This window comes from Rhynchophorus ferrugineus, unplaced genomic scaffold, assembly GCF_030347505.1.
Source record: "Rhynchophorus ferrugineus isolate W39M unplaced genomic scaffold, kcgeb_rfMv2 rfM11, whole genome shotgun sequence".
Lineage (NCBI taxonomy): Eukaryota > Metazoa > Arthropoda > Insecta > Coleoptera > Curculionidae > Rhynchophorus > Rhynchophorus ferrugineus.
Genome location: NW_027472590.1, coordinates 31,842,173 through 31,868,129, shown reverse-complemented (window position 1 = coordinate 31,868,129; position 25,957 = coordinate 31,842,173). Strand labels below are relative to the sequence as shown.

The window sequence follows — 25,957 nt, the reverse complement described above, 5'->3', positions numbered from 1 at the left end:
ATCTAGTATTTTTGGGTTATTCATTATTTACCAACACTAGTCATAGAATCAAAATTGCATTTTCGGTATCCGTTACTTTGGGAATAAGTTTACTGTCGGAAGCCCATCAAACACTGTTAGAAAAGTATGGTGTTGCAGTTATGGATATCGGTTGTCAATGTCAAAGAAAGGCCTAGAGGACCGAAGAAGTTGAAAGACAATGAATTGGATATATATATATATATATATATATATATATATATATATATATATATATATATATATATATATATATATATATTGCGGCTAAAATAACGAAAACCTGTATATGTACATGGCATAAACAGAAATCTACTGAATACACTTTTCATTGAATAATTCGGAAACTAAAGATAATAGGAAAATTATTGTATTATCATTCAATTCAGAGTAATTTCTTATAATCCTTGTAATTTTCATTAATCTGTCATTCTTTTAACAGAAATGGCATCAAAAATCTTGAAAATAGCAAATTTTCACGACTAATATATCTAGACAAAACTCCAAGTGTTTTTACCTCTCAGATAAAGCGAAAACTCTCAAAATATATGTATTTTTGGGCGAAAGTTGCGAAAAAATCTTTTAAATTGTCCTATAACTTATAGTTTTTAAGTCGTATGGCGTATACAGAAATTAATTTATTTCAAAATATACACTTTTCATTGTCTAAATTTAAAATCAAAGGTTATTAGAATCAAAATTATTATATTATCGTTTGAGTCAGCGTAAAATTCTTTGTATTTTTCATTAAACTGGGATTATTTCAACGGAATTGGTATCAGGAAACTTGAAAATCGCAAAAAATCGCAAATTTTCACGACTTATTTTATAAAAATAGACTTTTCATTGTATAACTTAATGATTGATTAAAATTATTATACTACCATTGATTTAGCATAAAATTCTTTATAATCCTTACAATTTTTTTAACCTGTGATTATTTCAACATAAATGGCAGCAGAAAACTTGAAAATCGCATGTTTGCAACACGAAAACTGCTGCATTTTTAGATAGAACTCTCAAAATATATGTATTTTGGAGCAAAAATACCAAAAACCCGCGATTATTTCAACAGAAATGATAACAGAGCATTTGAAAATCGCAAAAAATCATAAATTTTCACGACTTATTTTGTAAAAATAGACTTTTCATTGTATAACTTAATGATTGATTAAAATTATTATACTACCATTGATTTAGCATAAAATTCTTTATAATCCTTACAATTTTTTTAACCTGTGATTATTTCAACATAAATGGCAGCAAGAAACTTGAAAATCGCATGTTTGCAACACGAAAACTGCTGCATTTTTAGATAGAACTCTCAAAATATATGTATTTTGGAGCAAAAATACCAAAAACCCGCGATTATTTCAACAGAAATGATACCAGAGCATTTGAAAATCGCAAAAAAACATAAATTTTCACGACTTATTTTGTAAAAATAGACTTTTCATTGTATAACATAATGATTGTTTAAAATTATTATACTACCATTGATTTAGCATAAAATTCTTTATAATCCTTACAATTTTTTTAACCTGTGATTATTTCAACATAAATGGCAGCAAGAAACTTGAAAATCGCATGTTTGCGACACGAAAACTGCTACATTTTTAGATAGAACTCTCAAAATATATGTATTTTGGGGCAAAAATACCAAAAACCCGCTATTATTTCAACAGAAATGATACCAGAGCATTTGAAAATCGCAAAAAATCATAAATTTTCACGACTTATTTTGTAAAAATAGACTTTTCATTGTACAACTTAATGATTGATTAAAATTATTTTACTACCATTCGATTCAGCGTAAAAATCAATCAAGAAATAAGCAAGAAACTTGAAAATCGCAAGTTTGCCAAACGACAACTGCTACATTTTTAGGTAGAACCCTAATAATATATGTATTTTGGGACGAAAGTACCAAAAACCTGCGTTTATTTCAACAGAAATGGTAAAAGGACACTATTATTAAGTAGAAAACTATTATTATTTATAGAGAAAATGAGAGAGAGAAAAGTGCGAAAGCTATCGAATTCGACAGTTAGGTTGGTTTTTGGTTGTTTTACAGTTGTTCATATTAATGCTCCAGTTTATTGATTGACTGATTGATTGATACGATTCTTTTTCTTGTTTTGCAGACAGTAAATGAAACATGATGGTCACTCGAACGTCGCCGCGTCAAAAAAGAAGAAAAACCCCCCGCGATCGATGAAGCCGAATGTCGGAGCGTCGAAGAAGGACACGCGCTCCAAGGGCGTGGTGAAGCCCATGACGCCGATATGCCGCAAGAGAAAGGAGAAGAAAGGCCTCAGCGCGGACCTAGCCAGAGACACGATCGCCGAGACCATAGCCTTCGTCATACAGGGCCAGCTGACCCCCATCAAACCTACCCCACTGCCGGTCGCGAAACCAATACCCAAGGACCACGTGCTGAAGCGGGCATCTAAACACCGATGCTGCAAGCTGCAAGCCGACGCGAACCGTTCGAAGAACAGTCCGAAAGTTCAAACGAAAACTGCCAAAAATAGGGATAATGTAGACAAATTGTTAAAGAAACCTAGTCAAGCGGAAACGAGGAAGAGCGTTAAGTTGAAAGAGACGCGACAGACGAAACTCACCACCAGGTCGAAGAGAAAAACGCCACCACCGAAGCTGTTGGTAGCCAAGAAGACGGTGAAGAAGGGAACCGAAGCTACCAAGACCGAAAAGCCCGAAGCCGTCAGCAAAAAGATCAAAGAAACCTCGAAGGTCAATAAGAAAAAACCACCGATACGACTGAAGACCAACGAGATGGTGAAACCGCGGAAGAAGTGCGCCAACACCAAACTCAATACTCCTCCAAAATCACCCTCAAGTCCCCCATTAGTACAAATAAAACAAGAGACCCCCGTGGTCGATCCGGAACCGATCAAAACGGTGAAGGTCAAAGAGGAGCTCCAGGAAGAGGAGATCTTGCCCATCAGTGACATCACAACAGTGGAAAAAGAAACATCGGACAGTGAGAGTGGCAATAACGCCCATAAAACCAAAGCCAAGGTTACTGTTAAACCGAAATCCAAAGTTAAGAAGGCCATACTGTTGAAGAGCAAGACCATCCTGAAGAAGAAGCTCAACAGCGATGAGAAACGCAAAGCCAAACTGATCCAATTCTGGAACAGTCCCAAGAGACACCGAGAGGCTTCGTTGAACGCCTTGGCAAAGGTACACTGTCTTTACGAGAACGAATCCAAGGTGTTGTTCGAGAAGATAGCGGAGAACTCCATCATCAAACGCGAGCCAACAGCGAAAGAACCGCCAAAATCCGACGAAGCGCCAAAGAAACCCAAGCCGAAGGCACTGAGGAAGGAGTCCTACGAGCTGGTGTTCAGTGAAGGTGAAGACACCTCCGAGGAAGAACCACCAGTCCAGCGAACGTTACGCGACGTCCCGGGCTTGAGGGCGGTGGGAAAACATTGGGATATGCACGACTCGATCAGTTCGGACAACTTCAGCGACACCGAGCACCGCATCTACACTAAAAAGAAGGTCAGGGTGAAGAAAGAGGCGCCCAGCAAGAAGATCGAAGTCGAGCCTCCCGTAGAAAAAGCCAAGGAGGCGGTCAAGCCCAAGAAACGACGAAGGAGACAGAAGGCCGAGGTGTTCATGGACTTGAAGGACATGGTGGTGAAGAAGAGGATGGCGAGTCTGAACGCGTCCGCCATCCTGGCCGCCAGTTATTCCAACGAGAAGAAGCCGACTCGTCCCAGTCATTACGGGGACGAGTCTTCTTCCAGGGAGGATTCCGATTCCTCCGGAGAAGAATACTTCGCCGCCACCGAGGAGGATCTGGACAGGGACCTGGCGAGGAACATCAAGGAGGAGGTGAAGAAGGAGGAGGATCGCAAGTTGATCGAAGTACATACCACGCCGAATAAGAAAGTGGCGGTGATCCTAAACCAAGATACCGATCTGACTATAACGGGGGTGTACGTGAACAGTACCACTAGGTCCACCCACCACGAGGGTTACTGCAGCATAGCCGGGATGCAATATAGGATATCGGCCACCAGTCATACTCAAACTGCCGCCACCGCTGTTGCTACAGAGACGCTACTTCAATCGAGCAGTTCGGAAAATGTGAGTATTAACGTTTATTAATTTTTTTTGATCCTTGGTTTTATAAAAATCCCTTTTGGTGGGCTCACTTGTAGTTTACATCACTATTTTCTGAATCAGCAATTAAATTCATATTCCGTTATATTCATTTCATTTTTCATCAATTTATAATGTTTATGTTAGTCACATACGAGGGTCACTATTTATATTTCGAGAATTGGCAACACTGTTGTCATGTGAGTCCATCTGACGGTTCCATCGTAAAGTTTGAGATTTTTGACGATATACGTACTGAGAACATGTTGTCGCACGGACGCTATTTGTTTATTTTATATTTAGTTGAAAGTTTCGTCTCGGCAAAAAATGGAACTGGATTTTCGATTTGGATTATCACAACAAGAGTGCATCAATCAACTTAATTTGACTTTTGGCGATAAAACTCAATCAAGTCTAGTGAATTCAATCGTGGTCGTAGTTCGCTGTCCGACGAGTTTCGTGAAGGTCGTCCAAAATCGGCTGTTGTGCCAGAAAACATCGATGCTGTGTGTGAAATGCTTAAGCAAGATCGTCATCACCCATTGTGAGATTGAGGCATCACTAAACATTAGTTCCGCCAGCATATATGCGATTTTACATGAGCACTTAGCTGTGCGAAAGTTATGTTCGCGTTGGATCCCACACAATTTGACAATCGCTCAAAAAAAGGCTCATGTCGATCGGTGCAAAGAAATGTTTAAGAAATTCAATCGCGGTGCTTCGAAAGACGTTTATAATATTGTGACAGGTGACGAATCATGGATATATTCGTATGAGCCCGAAAGTAAGCAGCAGTTGACTGTATGGGTGTTCCAAGATGAACCAAATCCAACAAAAAAGCATTTCAAATAAAATGGTGGCCTGCTTCTGGGAAAACTGGTCATATTGCAACAGTGTCTCTAGAGGATTGTATAACAGTAAATTCTGATTGGTACACAACCATTTGTTTACCAGAAGTCTTCGGTGAAATAAGGAAAACAAACAAGAGACGCCGGATTGTTCTTTATCATGACAATACGAGCTCCCACACATCAGATCAAACAAGAGGCTATTTGAGCACTCAAAACATCGAATTGATGGGTCATCTGCCGCACAGTCTTGATTTGGCACCCAATGACTTCTTTTTGTTCCCATCCGTGAAGAATAAATTATCATCGCCCAAAGAAGCTATTGAAGCGTTCAAAAATAATATTTTGGAATAAATGCTTTGAAAATTGGTTTAAGCGAATGCAAAAGACAAAAACAATACAAATATATCCGCAGCTTAACTATTTGTTTTTTTTTCCTATTCCCGAAATATAAATAGTGACCCTCGTATTATTGTCGTTAGGAATTATCGACTCAAAATAGTCGAATTAGTTTTTATTAAAAAAAAATAGCGACTGAAAATAGTACTATTTGTTATATTAGTATTATTATTTCTTATTATTTGAATCATATGCACACTTCGACTGTTTTTCTATTCTTGTTTTTGCATAATAGACGAAATTATACGAAGTCCTTCCCGTACTAATTTTGAGAGAGGAAAGGACGAAGATAATTGAATCATTCTCTGTGCTGTACGAATTAGTTAATTCATCAGTTAAATAATTTCAAATTGTCAAGTGTGAAAAAAGGAATGGAGTAATAATTCCAAATATCGTAGTTCCAATAGTCGTATTTTAATATTCAGAAAGTGACAATGACATAATATAAGTAATTGGTTTATTTCTATTTCATTCCAACGTGTACTTAATGTTTTTTCTTCAACCATACTATAAGTGTGACGGAGATGTATATATTTGTTTTCGACCTTTCTTTGGGAAAGAACAGGAAATAGATAAATGCTGTAATGTGTCATCTTTAAAATAACAGTTTCATTTCGAATTATGTAAAATTATGTAATGATCACTCAACATTTGTGTCGTATTTTCTCAGCCAATTTTTTAACTATCGCACTCTTAGATACAATAATAATTTTATTTATTGTTAATAAGGAATATTTTAAGATTATTATTCGTTGAAAGTTGAAGGAAAGAAGTTTTAACGCCGAAAAGGCTTGGACAAATATCGAGAGGCTTAAGAGAAAGTCGAAAAAGTCGTTGTGATAACATAAATACAGTCAAATTTATTTTTCTATTATCAATCAAAATGTTGTTCCTTTTTGCTTATTACATTAACAAATAATCTTAATAAATGGAGTTCCAAAATGCTGCTATGTTAGTGTACATAATATGTACAATGCTACAATACAAGACATGATTTTCGTAAAACTTTTTTCAGTATTTTATCAAAATTAGAAAGACATCGAAACCTATTATTAGCGACCTATGTTCTATACAATATTGAAGTGAACTGATTAATAAATTATCCAGATTTAGTGAGGATATTGGTGAATGAATGATCAGATCTTATGAATGGTTAACTTGTGAATGAATTTTGTTACTTTGGTAAACAGCACTTTAGTATTAATAGCGATAGTATTCTACATTTAATATTAATATTACAACTTTATTGTTGTTCTATTCTATAATGCGGAATAATACTGAATCAGACCAATATATTGCCAAATTAAACTGATTTGTTGGATATATGAATAGTTGATTGCTAAGAGTAATAATGTAATTTAGGTTGCATTTTACTGCGTCATTATTAATTTGTTTTATTTATTTGTTGTTTATGATTATATTGACTATTATTAATACAGTTTACAGGAATCCAGAGAAATCATGTTTTTGTGGCAACTAAATCTTTTTTTCATAGTCTTCTTTTTCCGTTTGAATGAGTACATAAAATAGTATATATTAATATATATTAATATGTATATAAGTATGTAGTAATATAATTTAGATGCGATATATAACAACATTCTGATATAAATACAATAATGAAACAAACATTTTATAAAAAATAATTTATTTTATATTATAGTATTTTTTTTGTATGGGATATTGGAGCGGATGTCGATGGTATATCAGGATAAGATGTTTTCTTTGAATTTTTACTTTTAAGTGGATTTACAATGCGAAAATAACAATTTGTGTGATGGTCACTTAGATCCCCACAAGTTCTTGGCCCTGCAAACTTCATTGCTCTTTTTTCACCTCTGTACTAGCCTACATTAACACGTAACATATAACTTAATGAATGGTTTCATGTAATAAAAAAAGGAAAAGAAAATAAACTCGCCCTCCAAAACACCTCTGCAAGAGTTGAATGACACATGTGAGGTCCATTTTTTATGTTGCATTTTAAAAAGTAGATTGAAATAAGTTTGATAGGCTTCGCAAACCTTTACATTTGTACTTAAATGGTACTTTTTGCTCTTACTTTAATATATTCGCCCCAAATAAAGCAAAACCAGTCAGCATCTTGCTTACCAACTCTATTTTGGACTGATAAATAATATGTATAACGTCATGCCTCTGTAATGCTAGACATTCAGATAATTACAGACTATTCTACACATTTTACACATATTAACGACGCTAAGAACACTAACCCCTGTCCTCTTACGTCATTTTCGACAGCGACAGTGCGCAAAGACCGACATTAATTGGGCGCGAAAATCAAAAATGGTTAATTTGCTACCCAATATTTTTGAAAGTAAATATTTTCGATGTCCAATCGCACTTTTCCTATAATACTCTTATATACCACTTGGGCGAGAAAGTCCCAGTCCTAAGACATAGCTGGCACTAGTTGTATTGCATTTGTAGCGACTGCTACGACCCTTTAGGCCACCACGAATTTACCTACAGCAGGTTCAAAGGTTGGAAACGCTGGTGGATTGGTAACATGCAGTTCTTGGCTATAAAAGTCCACCACAACGACGTCTCGCTCTCTTTTAGATACCCCCTTGTAGCACTACCACTTCCACAGCGCTACCGTACTTGCTTTACGTAACTTAACCAAATATCCTATCGAAATAAATAAGTTTTACTCAGTCAGTGTTTCCTGTTCCCGTGTGAATTCCTTCCACAAAATGGTCGTGAGCGTTCGGACAAACAATCGCGTCGACGGTCACACATTCCGACCGACCGATCAGACGAACATTCCTACACATTCACCACATTTTCAGTTAATCATGATATTCTACTCATAATTTTGTGAGTTATTGTGCTAAGAGTGGCAGTACTTTTGTTACTTTCAAAAGAATTGATCAAAAACAATTTCGTGTTTTAATTTTACACTGCTTCTTGATGGGATAAAATACCGTTCAAGCGAAGGAATGGCTAGAAAACTGGACTCCGCTCCATCAGCAAAAAACGTTCAACTCAGTCCAACAACAAAAAACGTTGGTTTGCTGACTTCAAACGTGGTTGTAAAGGTATCGTGGACGTCCAAATGAGGTGATAATACCAAAAAAACACCAACAAAATCCACAAAACCGTTTTGAATGATCGAAAAGTGATGATCGTAAATATATGAAAAGAACGTGTTGGTTTTGATATTGCATCAGCATTTCACTATGAAAAATCATCTCAAAAGTCATCTGAGTGGACAGCAACTAGTGACAGGCCTATTTTGTGGCAAAAGATAAATCGTTCTACAAAAGGGGTTTTAAAATGTTAGAGCGGCACTGGAATGATTGTGTTGCCCTTAATGGAGATTGCGTTGATGAATAAAGCCACTTTTGAACCAAAAAAAATCGCATTTTCTTTATTACACCTATCAGAATATATCAAACAGAACCCATGTTCAAGATTTTTTTTCTAGATCGATGTAATGCAAGGACAACATTGTTCTGATTGTTAGTATATCACTTTTTAAAAATCTTCGTATGTTACCACATTGACAACAGCATGAAATCTATTTTAGACTACTTCTGATGGACAACCGTCTTGCTCCAAATCTTACACTCCTCTCGACGCCTTGTCTAGCATGCAACCTCCTCCAGGACCCGGACTGCATAGCGGTCCTTCGAGTCATCACATCTCCTGTGGGGTAGGTACACCCGTCTTGCGACCATCCAACCGATGAGCTATAACATTTTAATTAATAGCCTCTGTCTGGTCATCAGATGGGTTCACCCCAGCATCGCCAACCGCCCCCAAGCGGTTCGTTTTCATCGCCGCACCACGTTGCTCAGGGATTTCCAGCGTCACAAGGAGCCCCACCAGGTGAACCGACTGCTTTTGTACACGGTAAGTGATTTAATTATTAGCAGATTAGAAGTAGTTCATTTAAATTCATCTATTTTGTGACTTATTGTATTATGTTATATATATATATATATATATATATATATATATATATATATATATATATATATATATATATATATATATATATATATGATGAGAATATATGAAAAAAATCATTTTTCTTGTGGTATCCCCTGGGGGCCTAATCAACCTAATTAATAATTGTACGTCTAAGAAATAACATATTTACCTTTTTTCGTTTAGTTCTTGTTTCCTTCTTTACTGTGTTTTCTTGTCCAATCATTTCTTGTTAAATTATTAATAAATTAGAAGTAGATATTTTAAATTCATCACTAACTGATATCTGTATGGAAGTGTTCTAGTTAAGAAATTTGAAAATATCAATTTTTGAATATTCCTCAAGAGAATTTTAATTATTCTCAGGTATATGACGCATAAAAATCATCTTAAGGGTATTAAGCCTTGAATATATGAAAAACAATCATTTTTTTTCATTTGTAGGCTAGAAATTAAAGTATTTTTGTCAGAATTAAGTTATGTTCTATATTTTTTGAATGATTCTGTGTCTTATAAGGAATTAAAAAAGCAACAGGAGCATATTTCTTTGTTGTTATATTAAAAAGCGTATCTATATATACTTTATAGATTTTCAGGCATACTAGCTGCTTACCTAAGAATAAAATTGGTATTTTTTTATTTAAAAATGATATAAAGTGCAACAAAGCCCTGGTAATGATAAATGTTGTCCATTGGTCAACGGTACACGACGGTCCTCCTACGGTCGCGGGTTCGAATCCTGCTGGGACGTGGTCGTAAATTTGTTTGTGATTGACCAAAAGGCAAGAGTGTAAAATCCGACAAAAAAAAAGATCCCAGTTATGCCAGTTACTAGGTTGGGTAAGACTTGACAGAAGTTGCTAATGATATTGATAAAACAACTCGTTCAACAACTAAAACGCTATAATTATACCTGAGCCTTCATATTCTCCGGACATGGTTTTCGTAAAACTTTTTTTAGTATTTTATCAAAATTAGAAAGACCTCGAAACCTATTATTAATAATCTATTTTCTATACAATATTGAAGTGATGTGACTAATAAATTATCCAGGTTTAGTGAGGATATTGGTGAATGAATGATCAGATCTTATGAATGGTTGACTTGTGAATTAATTTTGTTACTTTGGTAAACAGCACTTTAGTATTAATAGAGATAGTATTCTAAATTTAATATCAATATTACAACTTTATTGTTGTTCTATTCTATAATGCAGAATAATACTGAATCAGACCATCATATTGCCAAATTAAACTGATTTGTTAGATATATGAATAGTTGATTGCTAAGAGTAATAATGTAATTTAGGTTGCATTTTACTACGTCATTGTTAATTTGTTTTATTTATTTGTTGTTTATGATTATATTGACTATTATTAATACAGTTTACAGGAATTCAGACAAATCATGTTTTTGTGGCAACTAAATCTTTTTTTCATAGTCTTCTTTTTCCATTTGAATGAGTATATAAAATAGTATATATTAATATATACTAATACATATATATATATATATATATATATATATATATATATATATATATATATATATAATATACTTCGACAGTCTTTTCCATTCTGCAAACTGATTACAGCTACGTACAATGGTATAATTGCAAATAATAGAGAAAGCAATACACACATTTATTCATGAACATCTGATTAAGAGGTTATAACATTTTATCTTTCTCTGTTCTGAAAAGAAAGAAAGAAAATTATGTTTGTCATAATACATACATATCAGGCTATAAAAACTTTATAAAATCACCTTATTCAATCAAATATATATTATTTAGCATTAACCTGGCGAAATATAGCTTACCAGGTCAAGAGTCCCCGGTTTGACACATAGATGACGCTATTAGAATTAAATCCATATGTTTTTTTAGTTAGCCCTAACCCTCAAAAGATTTGGGTATAAATTTGACAGCTGCCGGATCATTAATTTGTGAATTATAGCATTTTGAGTGAAGCAACTTTTGTTATGGTGAAAAAAATGGATAAAAAGGAATTTCGCGTGTTGATAAAATATGACTTTTTGAAGGAAAAAAATACAGTTGTAGGAAAAACTTGGCTTGATTCCGAGTTTCCGGACAGCGCCCCAGGAAAATCAACCATCAAGGATTGGTATGCTAAGTTTAGACGTGGTGAAATGAGCACCCAACACGGTGAACGCAGTGGACGCCCAAAAGAGGTTGTTACCAACGAAAACATTTAAAAAATCCACAAAATTATTTTGAATGACCGTACATTGAAATTGAATGAAATAGCAGACACTCTAAAGATATCAACTGAACGTGTACATCATATCATTCGCGAATATTTGGGTATAAGAAACTTGAGAAGCATTTTTGACCAAAATTAATGACGGGTTGATGATTCGGAGCACTGTTTGAAGGTGATCAAGCGTAATAAACCCGAGTTCTTGCGTCGATATGTTATAATGGATGAAACATGGCTTCACCATTTCACTCTGAAGTCCAATCGACAGTCATCCGAGTGGACTGCACATTTGGACCGAGTGAACCCGCTTCAAAGCATGGGAGAACGCAACAGTCGGCTGGCAGGGTTATGGCGTCTGTATTTTGGGATGCGCATGGAATAATTTTCATTGAAAAAGAAAGGACCATCAACAGTGACTATTACATAGCGTTATTGGACCGTTTGAAGGGCGAAATCGCCGAAAAACGGCCGCATTTGAAAAAAAATAAAGTGCTGCTTCACCAAGACAATGCACCGTGTCACAAGTAAGTGAAAACGATTGCAAAAATCCATGAATTGGGCTTTTAATTGCTTCCTCATCCACCGTATTCTCCAGATCTGGCTCCCAGCGACTATTTCCTGTTCTCAGATCTCAAAAGAATACTCGTTGGGACTGATCGCCGAAACTGAGGCCTATTTTGAAGCAAATGACAAATCGTACTACAAAAATGGCATCGAAAGGTTGCAGGGTCACTATAATCAATGTATCCCCCTTGAAGGGAATTATGTTGAATAAAAAAAAAACTAATTTTGCTAAAAAAATGTGTTTTACTATGGTAGTCCGGGGACTTTTCAATTGACCTGTTATATATTACAACATTGAACATATTTGATGCATTTGTTGTTCGAGAAATGTATCCCTCGTACTGGACAAACACATGACTCATCGCCGTCGCGTTCGGACTCACCATGCGCGCAAATTTTTCGCAGAAACCCGCCGAACACGCCGTCGTTCCAGAGAAATTGCGCGAGGAAGCGCAGTCAGTCGTTCGCCGATAGCCGCGACAGTTGGCGGCCACGTGGTACACTCGCGCCGATAGTTCTCCGATACTCCTCAAAAAACCATAACAATAAATCGGAACGCGTCCTCCATCATTCGCACGAAACGATTCGCTCTTATCCGGGCGGAAACGGCGATGACGACGCTATCGTCAACGTCGACGTAGTGCAATCGCGGCGGGTCCGCGACGCCCACGGGGTGAAAGCCGCGACGTAGTTGTGTCGATCCCGTGGCGATACGGCGCCGGTGTGCGCTTCTCTCTGTCTATCTCTCTCTCTCTCGCGTTTTTCTGATTGTTTTTGTTTTGTGGTGGTTGGTGGGTGTCCTTGAACTTGCTGTTGGTGTCGTGACGGAGAGGATATGCTCCGTTTCCTTGGGACCATCGGTTCCCATACTTGAAGAACCATATCATGGTCTACAACAAACCGGATAAATCGGGGATTAATCAAGAAGGTATATCATAATCCATTCATTAACATTTTTACTATTTGATGGGACTTTTAACACGCTTTTCTGCTTTAACGACCTTGAGGCATGTACATCTTAGAGTGGCGGCCTGCAGAATACCCAGGAAATAGTATCCCAGGTTTGATGTCCTTGATGATCTTCTTAGTAGCACTGTTTTTACCCAAATTTTCATAATATTCTATATATCCTATGGTTTTCCAAGTTTTGATGTCTCCAAATCTCAATACTTTACGGCATAATCACTATCTTCTGCCTCTCGAATATTTCAAAGTTACAGAGAGATGGACTAAATAACATAAACACCATGTAATAACACATGAGCCGAAAAGTCCCGGGCGTAACAAAGAAAACGCGCTTTTTTTAAATTCAACATGGGATTTATTCATCAACGTAATCTCCATCAAGAGCCACACAATCATTCTAGCGCCGGTATAACATTTCAATACCACTTTTGTAGAACACGAAAAATCATCAACACGTTCCTTTTTTTTTGGTCAACAGCGAGCAAATGCATCACCCACTTTGAACGGAGCTTTCTCATAGTCAAATGCTCATGCATTATAAAACCAACACGTTCTTTTGATATCTTTACGATATTAGCTAACTCACGTAACTTCACTTTTCGATCATTCAAAATGATCGTGAATTTTTTTGATGTTTTCTGATGTTACCACCTCATTTGAACGTCCACTGCGTTCTGCATCATCGGTGCCTCTATGACCACGTTTGAAGCCAGCGAACTAACGTTTTGTTATTGCTTGTGATGGAGCGGATTCATTATAACATTCTTCAAGCCATTGCTGCGCTTGAACGGTATTTTTCTCATCAAAAAGACCATCATCCACGAACTAAGAACTACTTTTTCAAAGCTTGAAGGTGTCTTAATTGGAATAGTTTACGATTACGGGTATATCAGCACCTTCAGTGTACCTTTTGTGGCCCCACAGCTTCAGCTTCGATACATTTGAAAGTGAAATTTTATTTTTAGATACATTTTTGGGTATGATCTTAATGTGTATCTTACAAATGCTTTTATATTAATAAATTTCATATTCCTTTTTATTTCTTACGGAGGTCTATATTTTGTATTATATTCTATATTTTGTCGTCTAAGCTGTCTCTTGGTGAAGTGAGTTTTCGTCCAGTAAGTATTGCAGTTCAATATCTTCTAAACCTTTTTGGTTTTCCAAACGGTTCTTTGTCATTGACGTCAAAAGCACCACTTTTACATTGATTAAACCAAAGCTGACAGGTATTTGATGGGCTCTAGCTGCAGATTTCTTCAATAGAATAACAAGAGCTGTGAATACCGAAAATTTAATTTTGTGTATTCCATGATTGGCGTCTGCATATACCAAATAAGTCAATGATGCTGTTATTTTACGAAAGAGGAATGTCAAAGCCGTCGAATTTCATGATTTAATTAGATTGGGTAGTGTAACACTTGTTTATATTAATACTTTTCACAAATTTCAGACATTTTCACCAATATATATCGCTGATTAGATATGAAATAATATTGGAATATTTTATACAATTATTGCACTTAATAGGTCAATTGAAAAGTCCCCGGCCTGACACATAGATGGTGCTACTAGAATTAAATCCATATGTTTGTTAGTTAGCCCTAACCCTCAAAAGATGCGTGTATAAATTTGACAGCTGTCGGATCATTAGTTTGTGAATTATAGCGTTTTGAGTGAAGCAACTATTGTTATTGTGATAAAAATGGATAAAAAGGAATTTCGCGTGTTGATAAAATACTGCATTTTGAAAGGAAAAAATACAGTTGAAGCAAAAACTTGGCTTGATACCGAGTTTCCGGACACTGGCCCAGGAAAATCAAGGATTGGTATGCTAAGTTTAGACGTGGTGAAATGAGCACCGAAAACGGTGAACGCAGTGGACGCCCAAAAGAGGTTGTTACCATCGAAAACATTAAAAAATCCACAAAATGATTTTTAATGACCGTAAATTGAAATTGAATGAAATAGCAGACACTCTAAAGATATTAACTGAACATGTACATCATATCATTTACGAATATTTGGGTATGAGAAAGCTCTGTGCATAGTGGGTGCCGAGCTCACTTTTGACCAAAAACAACGACGAGTTGATGATTCGGAGAACTGTTTGAAGATGATCAAGCGTAATAAACCCGAGTTTTTGCGTCGATATGTGGCAATGGATGAAACATGGCTCCACCATGTCACTCCGAAGTCCAATCGACAGTCATCCCAGTGGATTGCACGCGATGAACCCCTTCCAAAGCGTGGGAAAACGCCGTAGTCGGCTGGCAAAGTTATGGCGTCTGTATTTTGCGATGCGCATGAAATCATTTTCATTGACTACCTTGAAAAAGGAAGGATCATCAACAGCGACTATTATATAGCGTTATTGAACCGTTTGAAGGACGAAATCGCCGAAAAACGGTCCCATTTGAAGAAAAAGAAAGTATTGCTTCACCAAGACAATGCACCGTGTCACAAGTCAGTGAAAACGATGGCCAAAATCCATGAATTGGGATTCGAATTGCTTCCTCATCCACCGTATTCTTCAGATCTGGCCCCCAGCGACTATTTCCTCTTCTCAGATCTCGAAAGAATGCATGCTGGGAAGAAATTTTCGTTCGAATGAAGAGGTCATCGCCAAAACTGAGGCCTATTTTGAAGCAGAGTACAAATTGTACTACAAAAATGGTATCGAAAAGTTGGAGGAAAAGTCGGATTGAAGGGAATTATGTTGAATAAAAAAAATAATGTTGCCAAAAAAATTTGTTTTATTATGATAGGCCGAGGACTTTTCAATTGATCTATTATTAAAAAAGATAAGGATATATGTATTCAATTATTAGATGAAAATTAGATATCACTCGATAATTACAGAGGTTCTGTTTATGAACAATAAAACCCGTCACTGAATCATTCTGGTATTTCGGTGACACATATAATATTTGGGGTGATTCACGGAGGACTTAGGCCAATTTGAAACCCGCATTTCTTTTCTTAAGGTGCAGGTTTTCTGTGTTTTATATTGCGATAAAAAATGTTTTCATCGACTAAATAATTTTCTTTAGAACCGTATCTAGCTGGATTCCGATTCCGGGAATGAAAAGACCGTGTAAAGACATTTTCGCACCGAAGTTACCTTCGTGCATAATCGAGAACTTTACAAGCTTAAAATAATGTTGGCCAACGATCAATCGTAAACACAAAACAGGTTTTGGCTTACAATCAGTTGCGCAACAATGATTCAGTTTGTTGTTTTTGTATGTATTTTTTTTGTGCAGTTTAGTTGGTATACGGAGGAACAAAAAGGCATAGAATTTAATTGGGATTTGGTTATGGAGTTAAATCTATATACGGGGGTGGTTTGTTTTGTTAGTTAATTTTCACTTCTGCCCTCAACTGGCATGTATTGATAGAATACTGTGATATTTTGAGTATGCTGCAACATTTATATCATATAACAAATTCCTGCGACGAAAATATTGTCAGCTGCTGTTGTCATATTTTTTTTGAAAGAAAGTCAGAGGCTTGCATGAAGGAACATTTTCATTCCTCAATCCTATTTCGGCTGGAGCTACCACTCTTGTATGTGGTCTACAGTGCTAATATCCCAACAACAAATGAACGGTACTTGGAACATTTCTTGACGACATAGTTATCAAGGCAAAATAGGTATCTCAGTCTAAGGCTATAGAGAAAGTACAAGTAGCGGTCAACATAATCTACAAATGGAATAGAGACTGAAATATACATCTTAATAGCTCCAAATCTGTTCATGTTAATTTTGCGTTGCGACGAAATGACTAGAACCTAATTATATCATTTGACGGAGGCCCGATTCCTCAATCAGAATCAGCTAAATACTTCGGCATCCATATCGAGGGCTGGTTAAATCAGAAACATGTAAGATACTCTCAGCTTGAGTTAAAATCAAAAAGATTGGTTTATCAGTCTATCATAAAGCCTATTTCGACCGCCAAACGCTGCCAAAAGTTCTACAATTAATTACCAATGCTTATCGCTAAATAATCAACGAAGAGCTGCACGATAACCTCAAAATCAAATGGATTGACGAAGATAACATCTGCGATTTTAACAAAAGTTTGAAAAAAGTGATTTTCGTGTGCTGGTTATATATTATTTTTTCTGCGAAAATAAACCGTTAGAACCATTATATATATATATATATATATATATATATATATATATATATATATATATATATAATATCACTTATTTTCGAATATATATATATATATATATATATATATATATATATATATATATATATATATATTCGAAAATAAGTGATATTATCGCTTTCTCCGTCCAAAGAAGAGCAATTTTTGTCAGCCATTTAGATTTCAGCAAACGTTTTTGAGATTTGAGATGTAAGTTCTACAGTTAAATTACCTTATCTTTACTTAATCAACGAATACGATAACCTAAAAATCAAATAAAATCTAGGAATTACCAATATTTGGCGGTACTTAGTGTATGAATTGGAACAACATCCGTAATTCATAAGCTAAATTTTCAATTTTGTCCTATATCGAAAAACAGAGCGGACAGTTGATGTATCTAATAATGCAATGGCCTATAACTCGGAAACTATAAGAACTAATTCATTTTGGCGAACGATTGCTTAATCAGCGTGCCGAATATTACTTGATGTGTGAATTTGAAAGAAATCCATAGTTCGTAAGTCCATTTTACAATTTTGCGATATAACAGGTCAATTGACAAGTACCCGGCCTGACACATAGATGGCGCTACTAAAATTAAATCCATATGATTTTAGTTAGCCCTAACCCTCAAAAGATGCGTGTATAAATTTGACAGCTCTCGGATCATTAGTTTGTGAAAATATAGCATTTTGAGTGAAGCAACCTTTTTTATTGTGAAAAAAATGGATAAATAAGAATTTCGCGCGTTGATAAAATATTGATTTTTGAAGGAAAAAATACAGTTGAAGCAAAAACTTGATGCCGAATTTCGGGACACTGCCCCAGGAAAATCAACTGTTAAGGATTGGTATGCTAAGTTTAGACATGGTGAAATGAGCACCGAAGACGGTAAACGCAGTGGACGCCCAAAAGAGGTTGTTACCGATGAAAACATTTTAAAAAATCCACAAAATGATTTTGAATGGCCGTAAATTGAAATTGAATGAAATAGCAGACACTCTAAAGATATCAACTGAACGTGTACATTATATCATTTACGAATAGTTGGTTATGAGAAGGCTCTGTGCAAAGTGGGTGCCGTGCGAGCTCACTTTTGACCAAAAACAACGACGAGTTGATGATTCGGAGCAGTGCTTGAAGATGATCAAGCGTAATAAACCCGAGTTTTTCCGTCGATATGCGACCTTGTATAAAACATGGCTCCATTATTTCACTCCGAAGTTCAATCGACAGTCATCCGAGTGGACTGCACACGATGAACCCGCTCCAAAGCCTGGGAAAACGCACAGTCGGCTGATAAGGTTGTGGCATCTGTACTTTGGGATGCGCATGGAATAATTTTCATTGACTACCTTGAAAAAGGAAGGACCATCAACGGCGTCTATTACATAGCGTTATAGAACCGTTCGAAGGACGAAATCGCCATTATCGGCCGCATTTAAAGAAAGAGAAAATGCTGCTTCATCAAGACAATGCATCGTGTCAAAAATCCATGAATTGGGCTTCGAATTGCTTCCTCATCCACCGTATTCTCCAGATCTGGCCCCCAGCGACTATTTCCTGTTCTAGGATCTCAAAAGAATGCTCGCTGGGAAAACATTTTCGTTAAGTGAACAGGTGATCGACGAAACTGAGGCCTATTTTGAAGCAAAGGACAAATCGTACTACAAAATTGGTATCGAAATGTTGGAGGGTCGCTATAATCAGTATGTCACCCTTGAAGGGAATTATGTTGAATAAAAGAAACCAGTTCTGCCAAAAAAAAAAGTGTTTTACTATGGTAGGCCGGGGACTTTTCAATTGAACTGTTAATTGCAGTCGATTTTATTCTATATCTAACTCCTCAAAATGTCAGGGTACTTGTGTTTATACATCTGCAGCACTAAAACACACGATTAATATGCGAAATTGTCGTTCGCTCATCTGTGTGGCTCAATTACAAGCTCATTCACTAGGCATAATGCTGAATAAATTTAAGGATATACTAGTTACGTTCCGGAGCGGTGGCTGTTGAGACCAGTTACGGTACTTCGTGCTACGAGAGAAACGTCAAACCGGTAATAAAACGCTTATAAAACACCGAGCTAATTATATTTTAAATATAGCTTTAGTTGTTTATGGTTTACGGTATCAGCATGTGACAGTGCTAACGATGAATCATAGAATGCGCTGTAATTGTTGAATGTTACGTTATACAATGGCACCAACGTAAATCGCGAACGTCATTCTGTCAATACACAAATGCATTCGATAATAATAAATAATGACGTTGTCGTTGCATTTTATTTAGAGCTTTTAACCCCCTATTTTGGTTCCCAAGTATATTAAACACTTTTCTTAGCAATCTATAAACGTCTTTGTTGGTACACTTGTTAGGATCTTTTCCACCAGTGTACTATAATATCGTGTATTGTCCATAACAATAACTGATGGTTCCTCCAACTTCTTTAAAAGCTGATTTTCAAACGACTACAAAAACAAGTTATGGTTCATTTCTCCGTGGTAGTCACCCTTAGACATAGAGGAAAACGCTAATTCTGCACCAAGAATAAACCATTCCTGTTTCCAGTATGAAGAACTATATGTCTGCAATGAACTGTTAATAAATGTTATGACTAACAAAACCTAATCGATAGTTATACCAACGTTTATCTTTTTCCATCAACTTTTGTTGTCTTTACACTATATTTATTATCATCTTGCCATGAGTGACCCAATGTACCATTCTGAATTATCCATGTCTCATCTAAATATACAAAATGGTATAATAATTCTTCTATATTACCCAACAGTGCATGAAGTTATGTTCTACATCGCTCAAATGAAAATGGAAATAATTGTATTAAATTAATGGTCAATTGAAAAAACTACTTACTGATTTTATAAATTTCTTACATTTAAACTCTGAGACAACTAACGAGACGATTTCTTTTCGGTGAATTTAAGGTTATATTGTTTTTTATTTTTTAAGATATTTTAGTGACGGCGCCCGTTCTAATATTTATTGTTGCTGCAACACGCAAAAAATGTTTTCAATAAAAACCGCGGCGCCGGCTTGGTGGTGCAGTGGTAAAGGCGGTGGGACAGTTCCCCTACTGTTATATTGTATAGGTATTGTTTCACCAGCTCATGGGTAATCTTAAGAACGAAATTCCTTTTACATCACCATCAAAGCAGTCCTAACATTTTTTCATGTTCTCAACTCAATTTTGAACTTATTTTTTTGCAAATTAAATTTATTTTTGCCATGCAATTTTTAACTTATTGTTACGTATATTATCTGTTAAATATAATTATAATAATATATTATTACACTCGTACGTAAAATTCAGATGGTGCTGGCGAAAAGTCGGGGTACCAAGGAATCGGTATTTTTTCGACGATTCATCAGCCACCAATCCGGTTCGGATACGTTCCGAATCATGGGAATTCAAGCTCAACAAGTGTCGCACAGAGATTGCAGTTCGTTCTCTTGATTACCTGTCTTCGTTTTGGTGAGGTCATGGGGTCGATTTGGCCACACCGGTTTTGATAATAATCCTAAGGGGTGACTGTATCAATGAGTCAATAATTTTCTATAGCGGAAATGTGTCATATGTGTTTTGAAACCAGTATATTTTAATATGTATCAATAAAATTTCAATCAATATGGCAATTATTATTAATAATTTTGTCGAGTCAATGTAGTTACCCGTCAGTCAATAAATTGTCTTCTTAATTTATTAAAAATATGCATTTGCGGCAGTTTCCTATACATTTCGAATCATTCTTACGATCACATAAATTGTATTTTCCTTTCTAATGGCTGTTTATTTGAGGATCATCAGTAGGTAAGTTTTGTTTCTTGTCCAACTTCTTTTCTTCTTTTGAAAATATTGGATTATTTTTTCTAGAGGTGATGAAAACTTAACTTTCCTCTTATTCGTCTTATTTTCATAAATGGTTTCACCAACTCAGTTCCAATATTTGTTAGGCATTTACCCTTCTTTAGTCTTCAAAAATATCACGCAAGGCCAACATTGGGTGCTTGGCCACTGAATAACGATACTTCTGCTGGAGTTCTCAAGCCCAATTGGGCAGTCCTCAAGTGATATAATTAGGGTTTTGTCTTCCTTAAAATATTTTTAGTTTTGTAACATACTTACCACGAAATAAGTGGCGAAATATATTTTAAGAACAAAACAAAAGCATGTTTTATTGAATAATATATACAGTCGATCGCTTCCCGTCCACAGTGGTTGAATAAAACAGAAATAATTATTTCTTTCCAAGAAATATCGGTATGTGGTTGAGTTTGTTTTGTGGGAATTAATACAATAAACAATATAGATTATGCATCAATTGTATAGTATAATACGGTGTTTTTTTTTATTAGTTATCACACAGATAAACGTTATTGTCTGTTTATATTGTTAGTCTTTAATGTCCATGTTAATCTTTAATTACTAGTCTTGCTTTAAAATAGTATAAGCAGAAATTGCCTGGTGACAGACGTCTAAGGCATTGGTTCTCAAGGTTTTTTATGGTACACTTTAAGGTATTAGTGGAAATGAGATGTTAGAATTCGTTTAAAAATTCACTATATTAAGGCAAAACACCGAAAGCAAACAGTCGATTATGGATGATTTTTATTTTCATATTTTTTTTTATTTGACAGTATATGACAATGACAACAATTAAAAATTGCGCATCACTTCTGTTCTGTTCTCTTTCTACTCTACATTCATCACCTTTGTAGTGTCTAATGGTAGGAACCTGCAATATTGCCTATTAGAAATAATTTTTAATTAATTATCATATCTATTTGAAGAAAATAACAATATAATTTAGACGTAACGAAATTAGGTTAGTGCGTTAACGTTATATGTTTAGTCTCATAAAAAGAATTCTGTGGGAAAAGGCACTAAACGCTGTTTGTCTCGTAATTGGTTTTTTCTGTTGTTTCCATAATACCTGATGACTGAAGTTAATGGATTTTGAGTCATCAACGTATTTTATGGGTATTTGGTCTCGAAATTCGTATCAATGCTCATTATTATAATAGGAATGCTCTTTGGCTAGACTTCAGTACAAATTATGTGACGAGTCTCTTGATATGCCTTTATGTATTATTTATTTATTTATTTATGTATTTATTTATTAGTAAAATTGGGGTCAACACTATTCAAAGGTATGACAATTAATTTACTTATTTTACTATAGTAACCGAAGGTATAAGTAAAAGTAAATTACGAGGACAATAAATTTTTTTTTTATTACTCTTCGTGAATCCACAATCTGCCCTATTGGCAATAAGTATTTCTTCTGTTTATATTATATATACATGGCATGTAGAAAATCACTTCATTAAGCAATCTTCTGTATAAAATATTATCTTAATTAATTAGTCTTATTCTAATGCTTATTCTAAACTCTACATATGTCCAGTAATCAGATCAGGTGGTGTTAAACGTTTTAGTCTACACACTTCACTATCACGTCGCATATTTAGCTGATTAGCGAGTACATTGGGATGCACTGATACTCTTTTGAAGTACTTCACACAAACACGTTGGATAACACTCGTTATAGGTTCTAGAGGAATATCGCGTTGTATCACTTTATTTGAAATATAGTATGGAGCATCAACAATGGCACGCAACACCTTATTTTGGAACCGTTGAATGATGGATATATTAGATTTGCTAGCGGTACCCCATAGTAGAATTCCATATGTCCAAATGGGCTTGAGTATAGACTCATACAGCAATACCTTGTTATCTAATGATAACTTGGATTTGCGCCCATTGAGCCAATACATTTGATATAATTTTAGTCCTAGTTGTTTCCGTTTAGAGAGTATGTGGTTCTTCCAGGTTAGGCGTCGATCTAAATGCATACCAAGATATTTAACATGCTGTGCTTGGGGGAGTTGACGATGATTGATATTTACTGGTGGACATGTTCTTCTACGCAGGGTAAACGTTATATGCGTGGATTTTGATTCATTGGCTTTAATGCGCCATGTCTTCAACCATAATTGTATTTGCTCCAGGTGGGTTTGTAGGTTTATTGATGCTGTGACTGGATCTTCATGGGATGCTAAGATTGCTGTATCGTCTGCATATATTGCCACAGTAGTTATTTTTGTGGTGGGCAGATCAGCCGTAGACAGAAGATACAGTACTGGACCCAGTACACTACCTTGCGGAACTCCTGAATATATGGGATTTAGTTCGGTATATTCATCGCCTTGATTTACAATAAAATGTCTGTCAGTGAGATACGATTTTAGTAGCTGATAGTCCGGATGAGGGAGAAGTTTCTTTAGTTTAACCTGCAAGCCCGTATGCCATACTTTGTCAAAAGCCTGAGATATGTCTAGGAAAGCCGCCGAACAATATCTTTTGGCATTTAGGTCGGCGTAGGACAATAAAATGAACATAAATTCATAAAAAAATTATAAAACATTAGTTTTTTACTGGTAATAGAGGAAATATATATATATATATATATATATATATATATATATATATACTCAACGAAGAAGAAAGGTATATTAGTAAATTTGAGCAACACAATAAGTTTCTATTGATCGAAATTTTATTTGACTTTGAGTTCGTAACTTTCAATAGTAACTATTCGCATTGTGATTAATTGTTTTTTAAATAGAACCATTAATTTTTATTAAAAATCAAGCTAAATTTATTTCTCAATGAAATATGAACATTTAAACAATAAAAACGTCAAACATAACCAAACTAAATTGAAATGTTATTCATTTTATTAACCGGCTTCGAAAAAGGAGGAGGTTATATGTTCGGCACTATATATTTGTTTATAATGTATGTTCGCCGATTTCTCCGTCAATCATGGATCGATTTTGACAATTATTTTTTTATTCGAAAGAGTGGTCGAGGTGGTCTCATTGGTAACAAGTTAGGATCAGATGGGGGGAAGGGGAGATATAGGCTCGATATTTGGGAAGTAGCTCAGTATAAAAGCTATTCCATTTTATTTTTATGCACTAACCACCTAAAACATAGTAGACATCTGTTTCTATGGTCTAATCGTTAGAACGTTAAACTCACGCGGAGGTCGTGGGTTCGATTCCCAACAAAGCAGCAACTTTCTTCTTTCTAGTTTTGTTAGAATATTTGTCAAATCACTTAGACTAGGTAGCGGGCCTCAGTGCCTGAAACATTCTGTGGGAATGTTCGTCTGGTCGGTCGGAATGTGTGGCGTCGCTACGATTGTTTGTTCGAACACTCACTACTTTTGTAATTACTTAATTTTGTGGAAGGAATTCGCACGATAACTGAAAACACTGGTTGAATAAAACTTGTTTATTTTAATATTGAATGATATATGTGGTCGACGGGAGAGTAGATAATATATTAGGTTAAAGTAAAGGAAGTACGGTAGCGCTGTGGAAGTGGTACTGTTACAGAGGGGTAGAGAAAAGAAAAGAGAGCGAGACGTCGTCGTGATGATCTTTTATAGTCGGCAAAATTTAAACTTAGTTTAAGTGAATACGTGGTGGCCTAAAGGGTTGTAGCGGTTGCTACAATTCCTTATTTGCAGTCACTGTTTCTTTTTTAGGTTCGTCATCTTGTTCACTTCCCTGTAATTTAGAACATCGTTTTTAACTCGCAACTGACAGTTGTACCCATATTGACTCATTTATACAAATAAATTTCTAAATAATAAATCGATAGCTAAATCTGTCCATTCCTTTATCGGGTTTTACACCCTTGGATATTAGTTGTTATCGTCCGCGCTCGGTTTTAATACAAATATAATGGCGCCCCAACATTTGCCACAGCCCGTCACTTAGCTGTTTACTAATGGTTTCGTAGAAAATTACAGAATTTTAACTTCGCCGAATCGGAAAACAACCTCGTCGACTAGACCGACACAGAAAATGTTGTGGAACGACCGAAATGCGCACAAGATGATTTAGCAATTGCTTTTCGGTTTATGTTCGTCGATCGTTGTTTTGCGATTCCCGAAAACTGTAACGACGACTCGAATTAGTTTCGTTGTTTTGGTTTGAATTTTAATACTTTGACACAAGATCGCAATTGTGCACATGGTTACATGTTTTTTTTTTCTTTAAACAGTTTATTTGCTTATATAGTGGCAGTTTTTTATATATAAGAAATAATTATAAACAATGCAGTGCGGTTCGTATTGTTTCTTTCTAAATATTCCTTTTTTTTTGACATATGCAAGGCAAAACTAAAACATTTTTTAACCGACTTCAAAAAAGGAGGTTCGAGGAGAATTCTTTTTTTGAAAAAATAATATAATTTTGTGACATACACAAACTTAAATTACCAACAAGACAAATCTAAATTAATATAACCGTTTGGGTTCGGCACCTTTTTTTGGACTTCATAGTGGTTAGTTGGTGGTAGTTAAAATAATATTTCAAATAGATGAATAGGTTTAGATAGGTACTAAGCTAAATTGTGTGTATATAGTAGAATGAAAATAGTTGTAGTAGATAGGTTAAATTAAGTTTTTGTTTATTTTTATTTAGTTGTTATAACGATTATTATGTACACATTTTGTTTTAAAGCGTTTTTTAATCAAAAGTGGATTGGGGCTTTCGAGTCGAGCTATTTGCAATTTCCACTACTGCCGTACCATCAGCAAATGTCGTAGTTGTGCTCAATAATGTTTTGAGGAG

The 25,957-nt window shown here is 35.5% G+C and overlaps 1 protein-coding gene across 4 annotated transcripts in view; it reads left to right on the top strand.

Annotated features, from left to right (window-relative positions):
* The window catches only part of Hers (Histone gene-specific Epigenetic Repressor in late S phase), a 211,161-nt gene that overhangs the window by 3,598 nt on the left and 181,606 nt on the right, over positions 1-25,957 (top strand). For 2 of the 4 annotated variants that reach the window (XM_076417081.1, XM_076417080.1), the window contains exons 2-4: positions 2,163-4,140; positions 8,956-9,081; positions 9,158-9,281. In XM_076417081.1, the coding sequence (XP_076273196.1) occupies positions 2,170-4,140; positions 8,956-9,081; positions 9,158-9,281 (2,221 nt within the window). In that variant the 5' untranslated portion in view covers positions 2,163-2,169. Of the gene's footprint in view, positions 1-2,162; positions 4,141-8,955; positions 9,082-9,139; positions 9,282-25,957 lie in introns of all 4 variants that reach the window. The other 2 variants (XM_076417079.1, XM_076417078.1) reach the window with 1 other exon arrangement.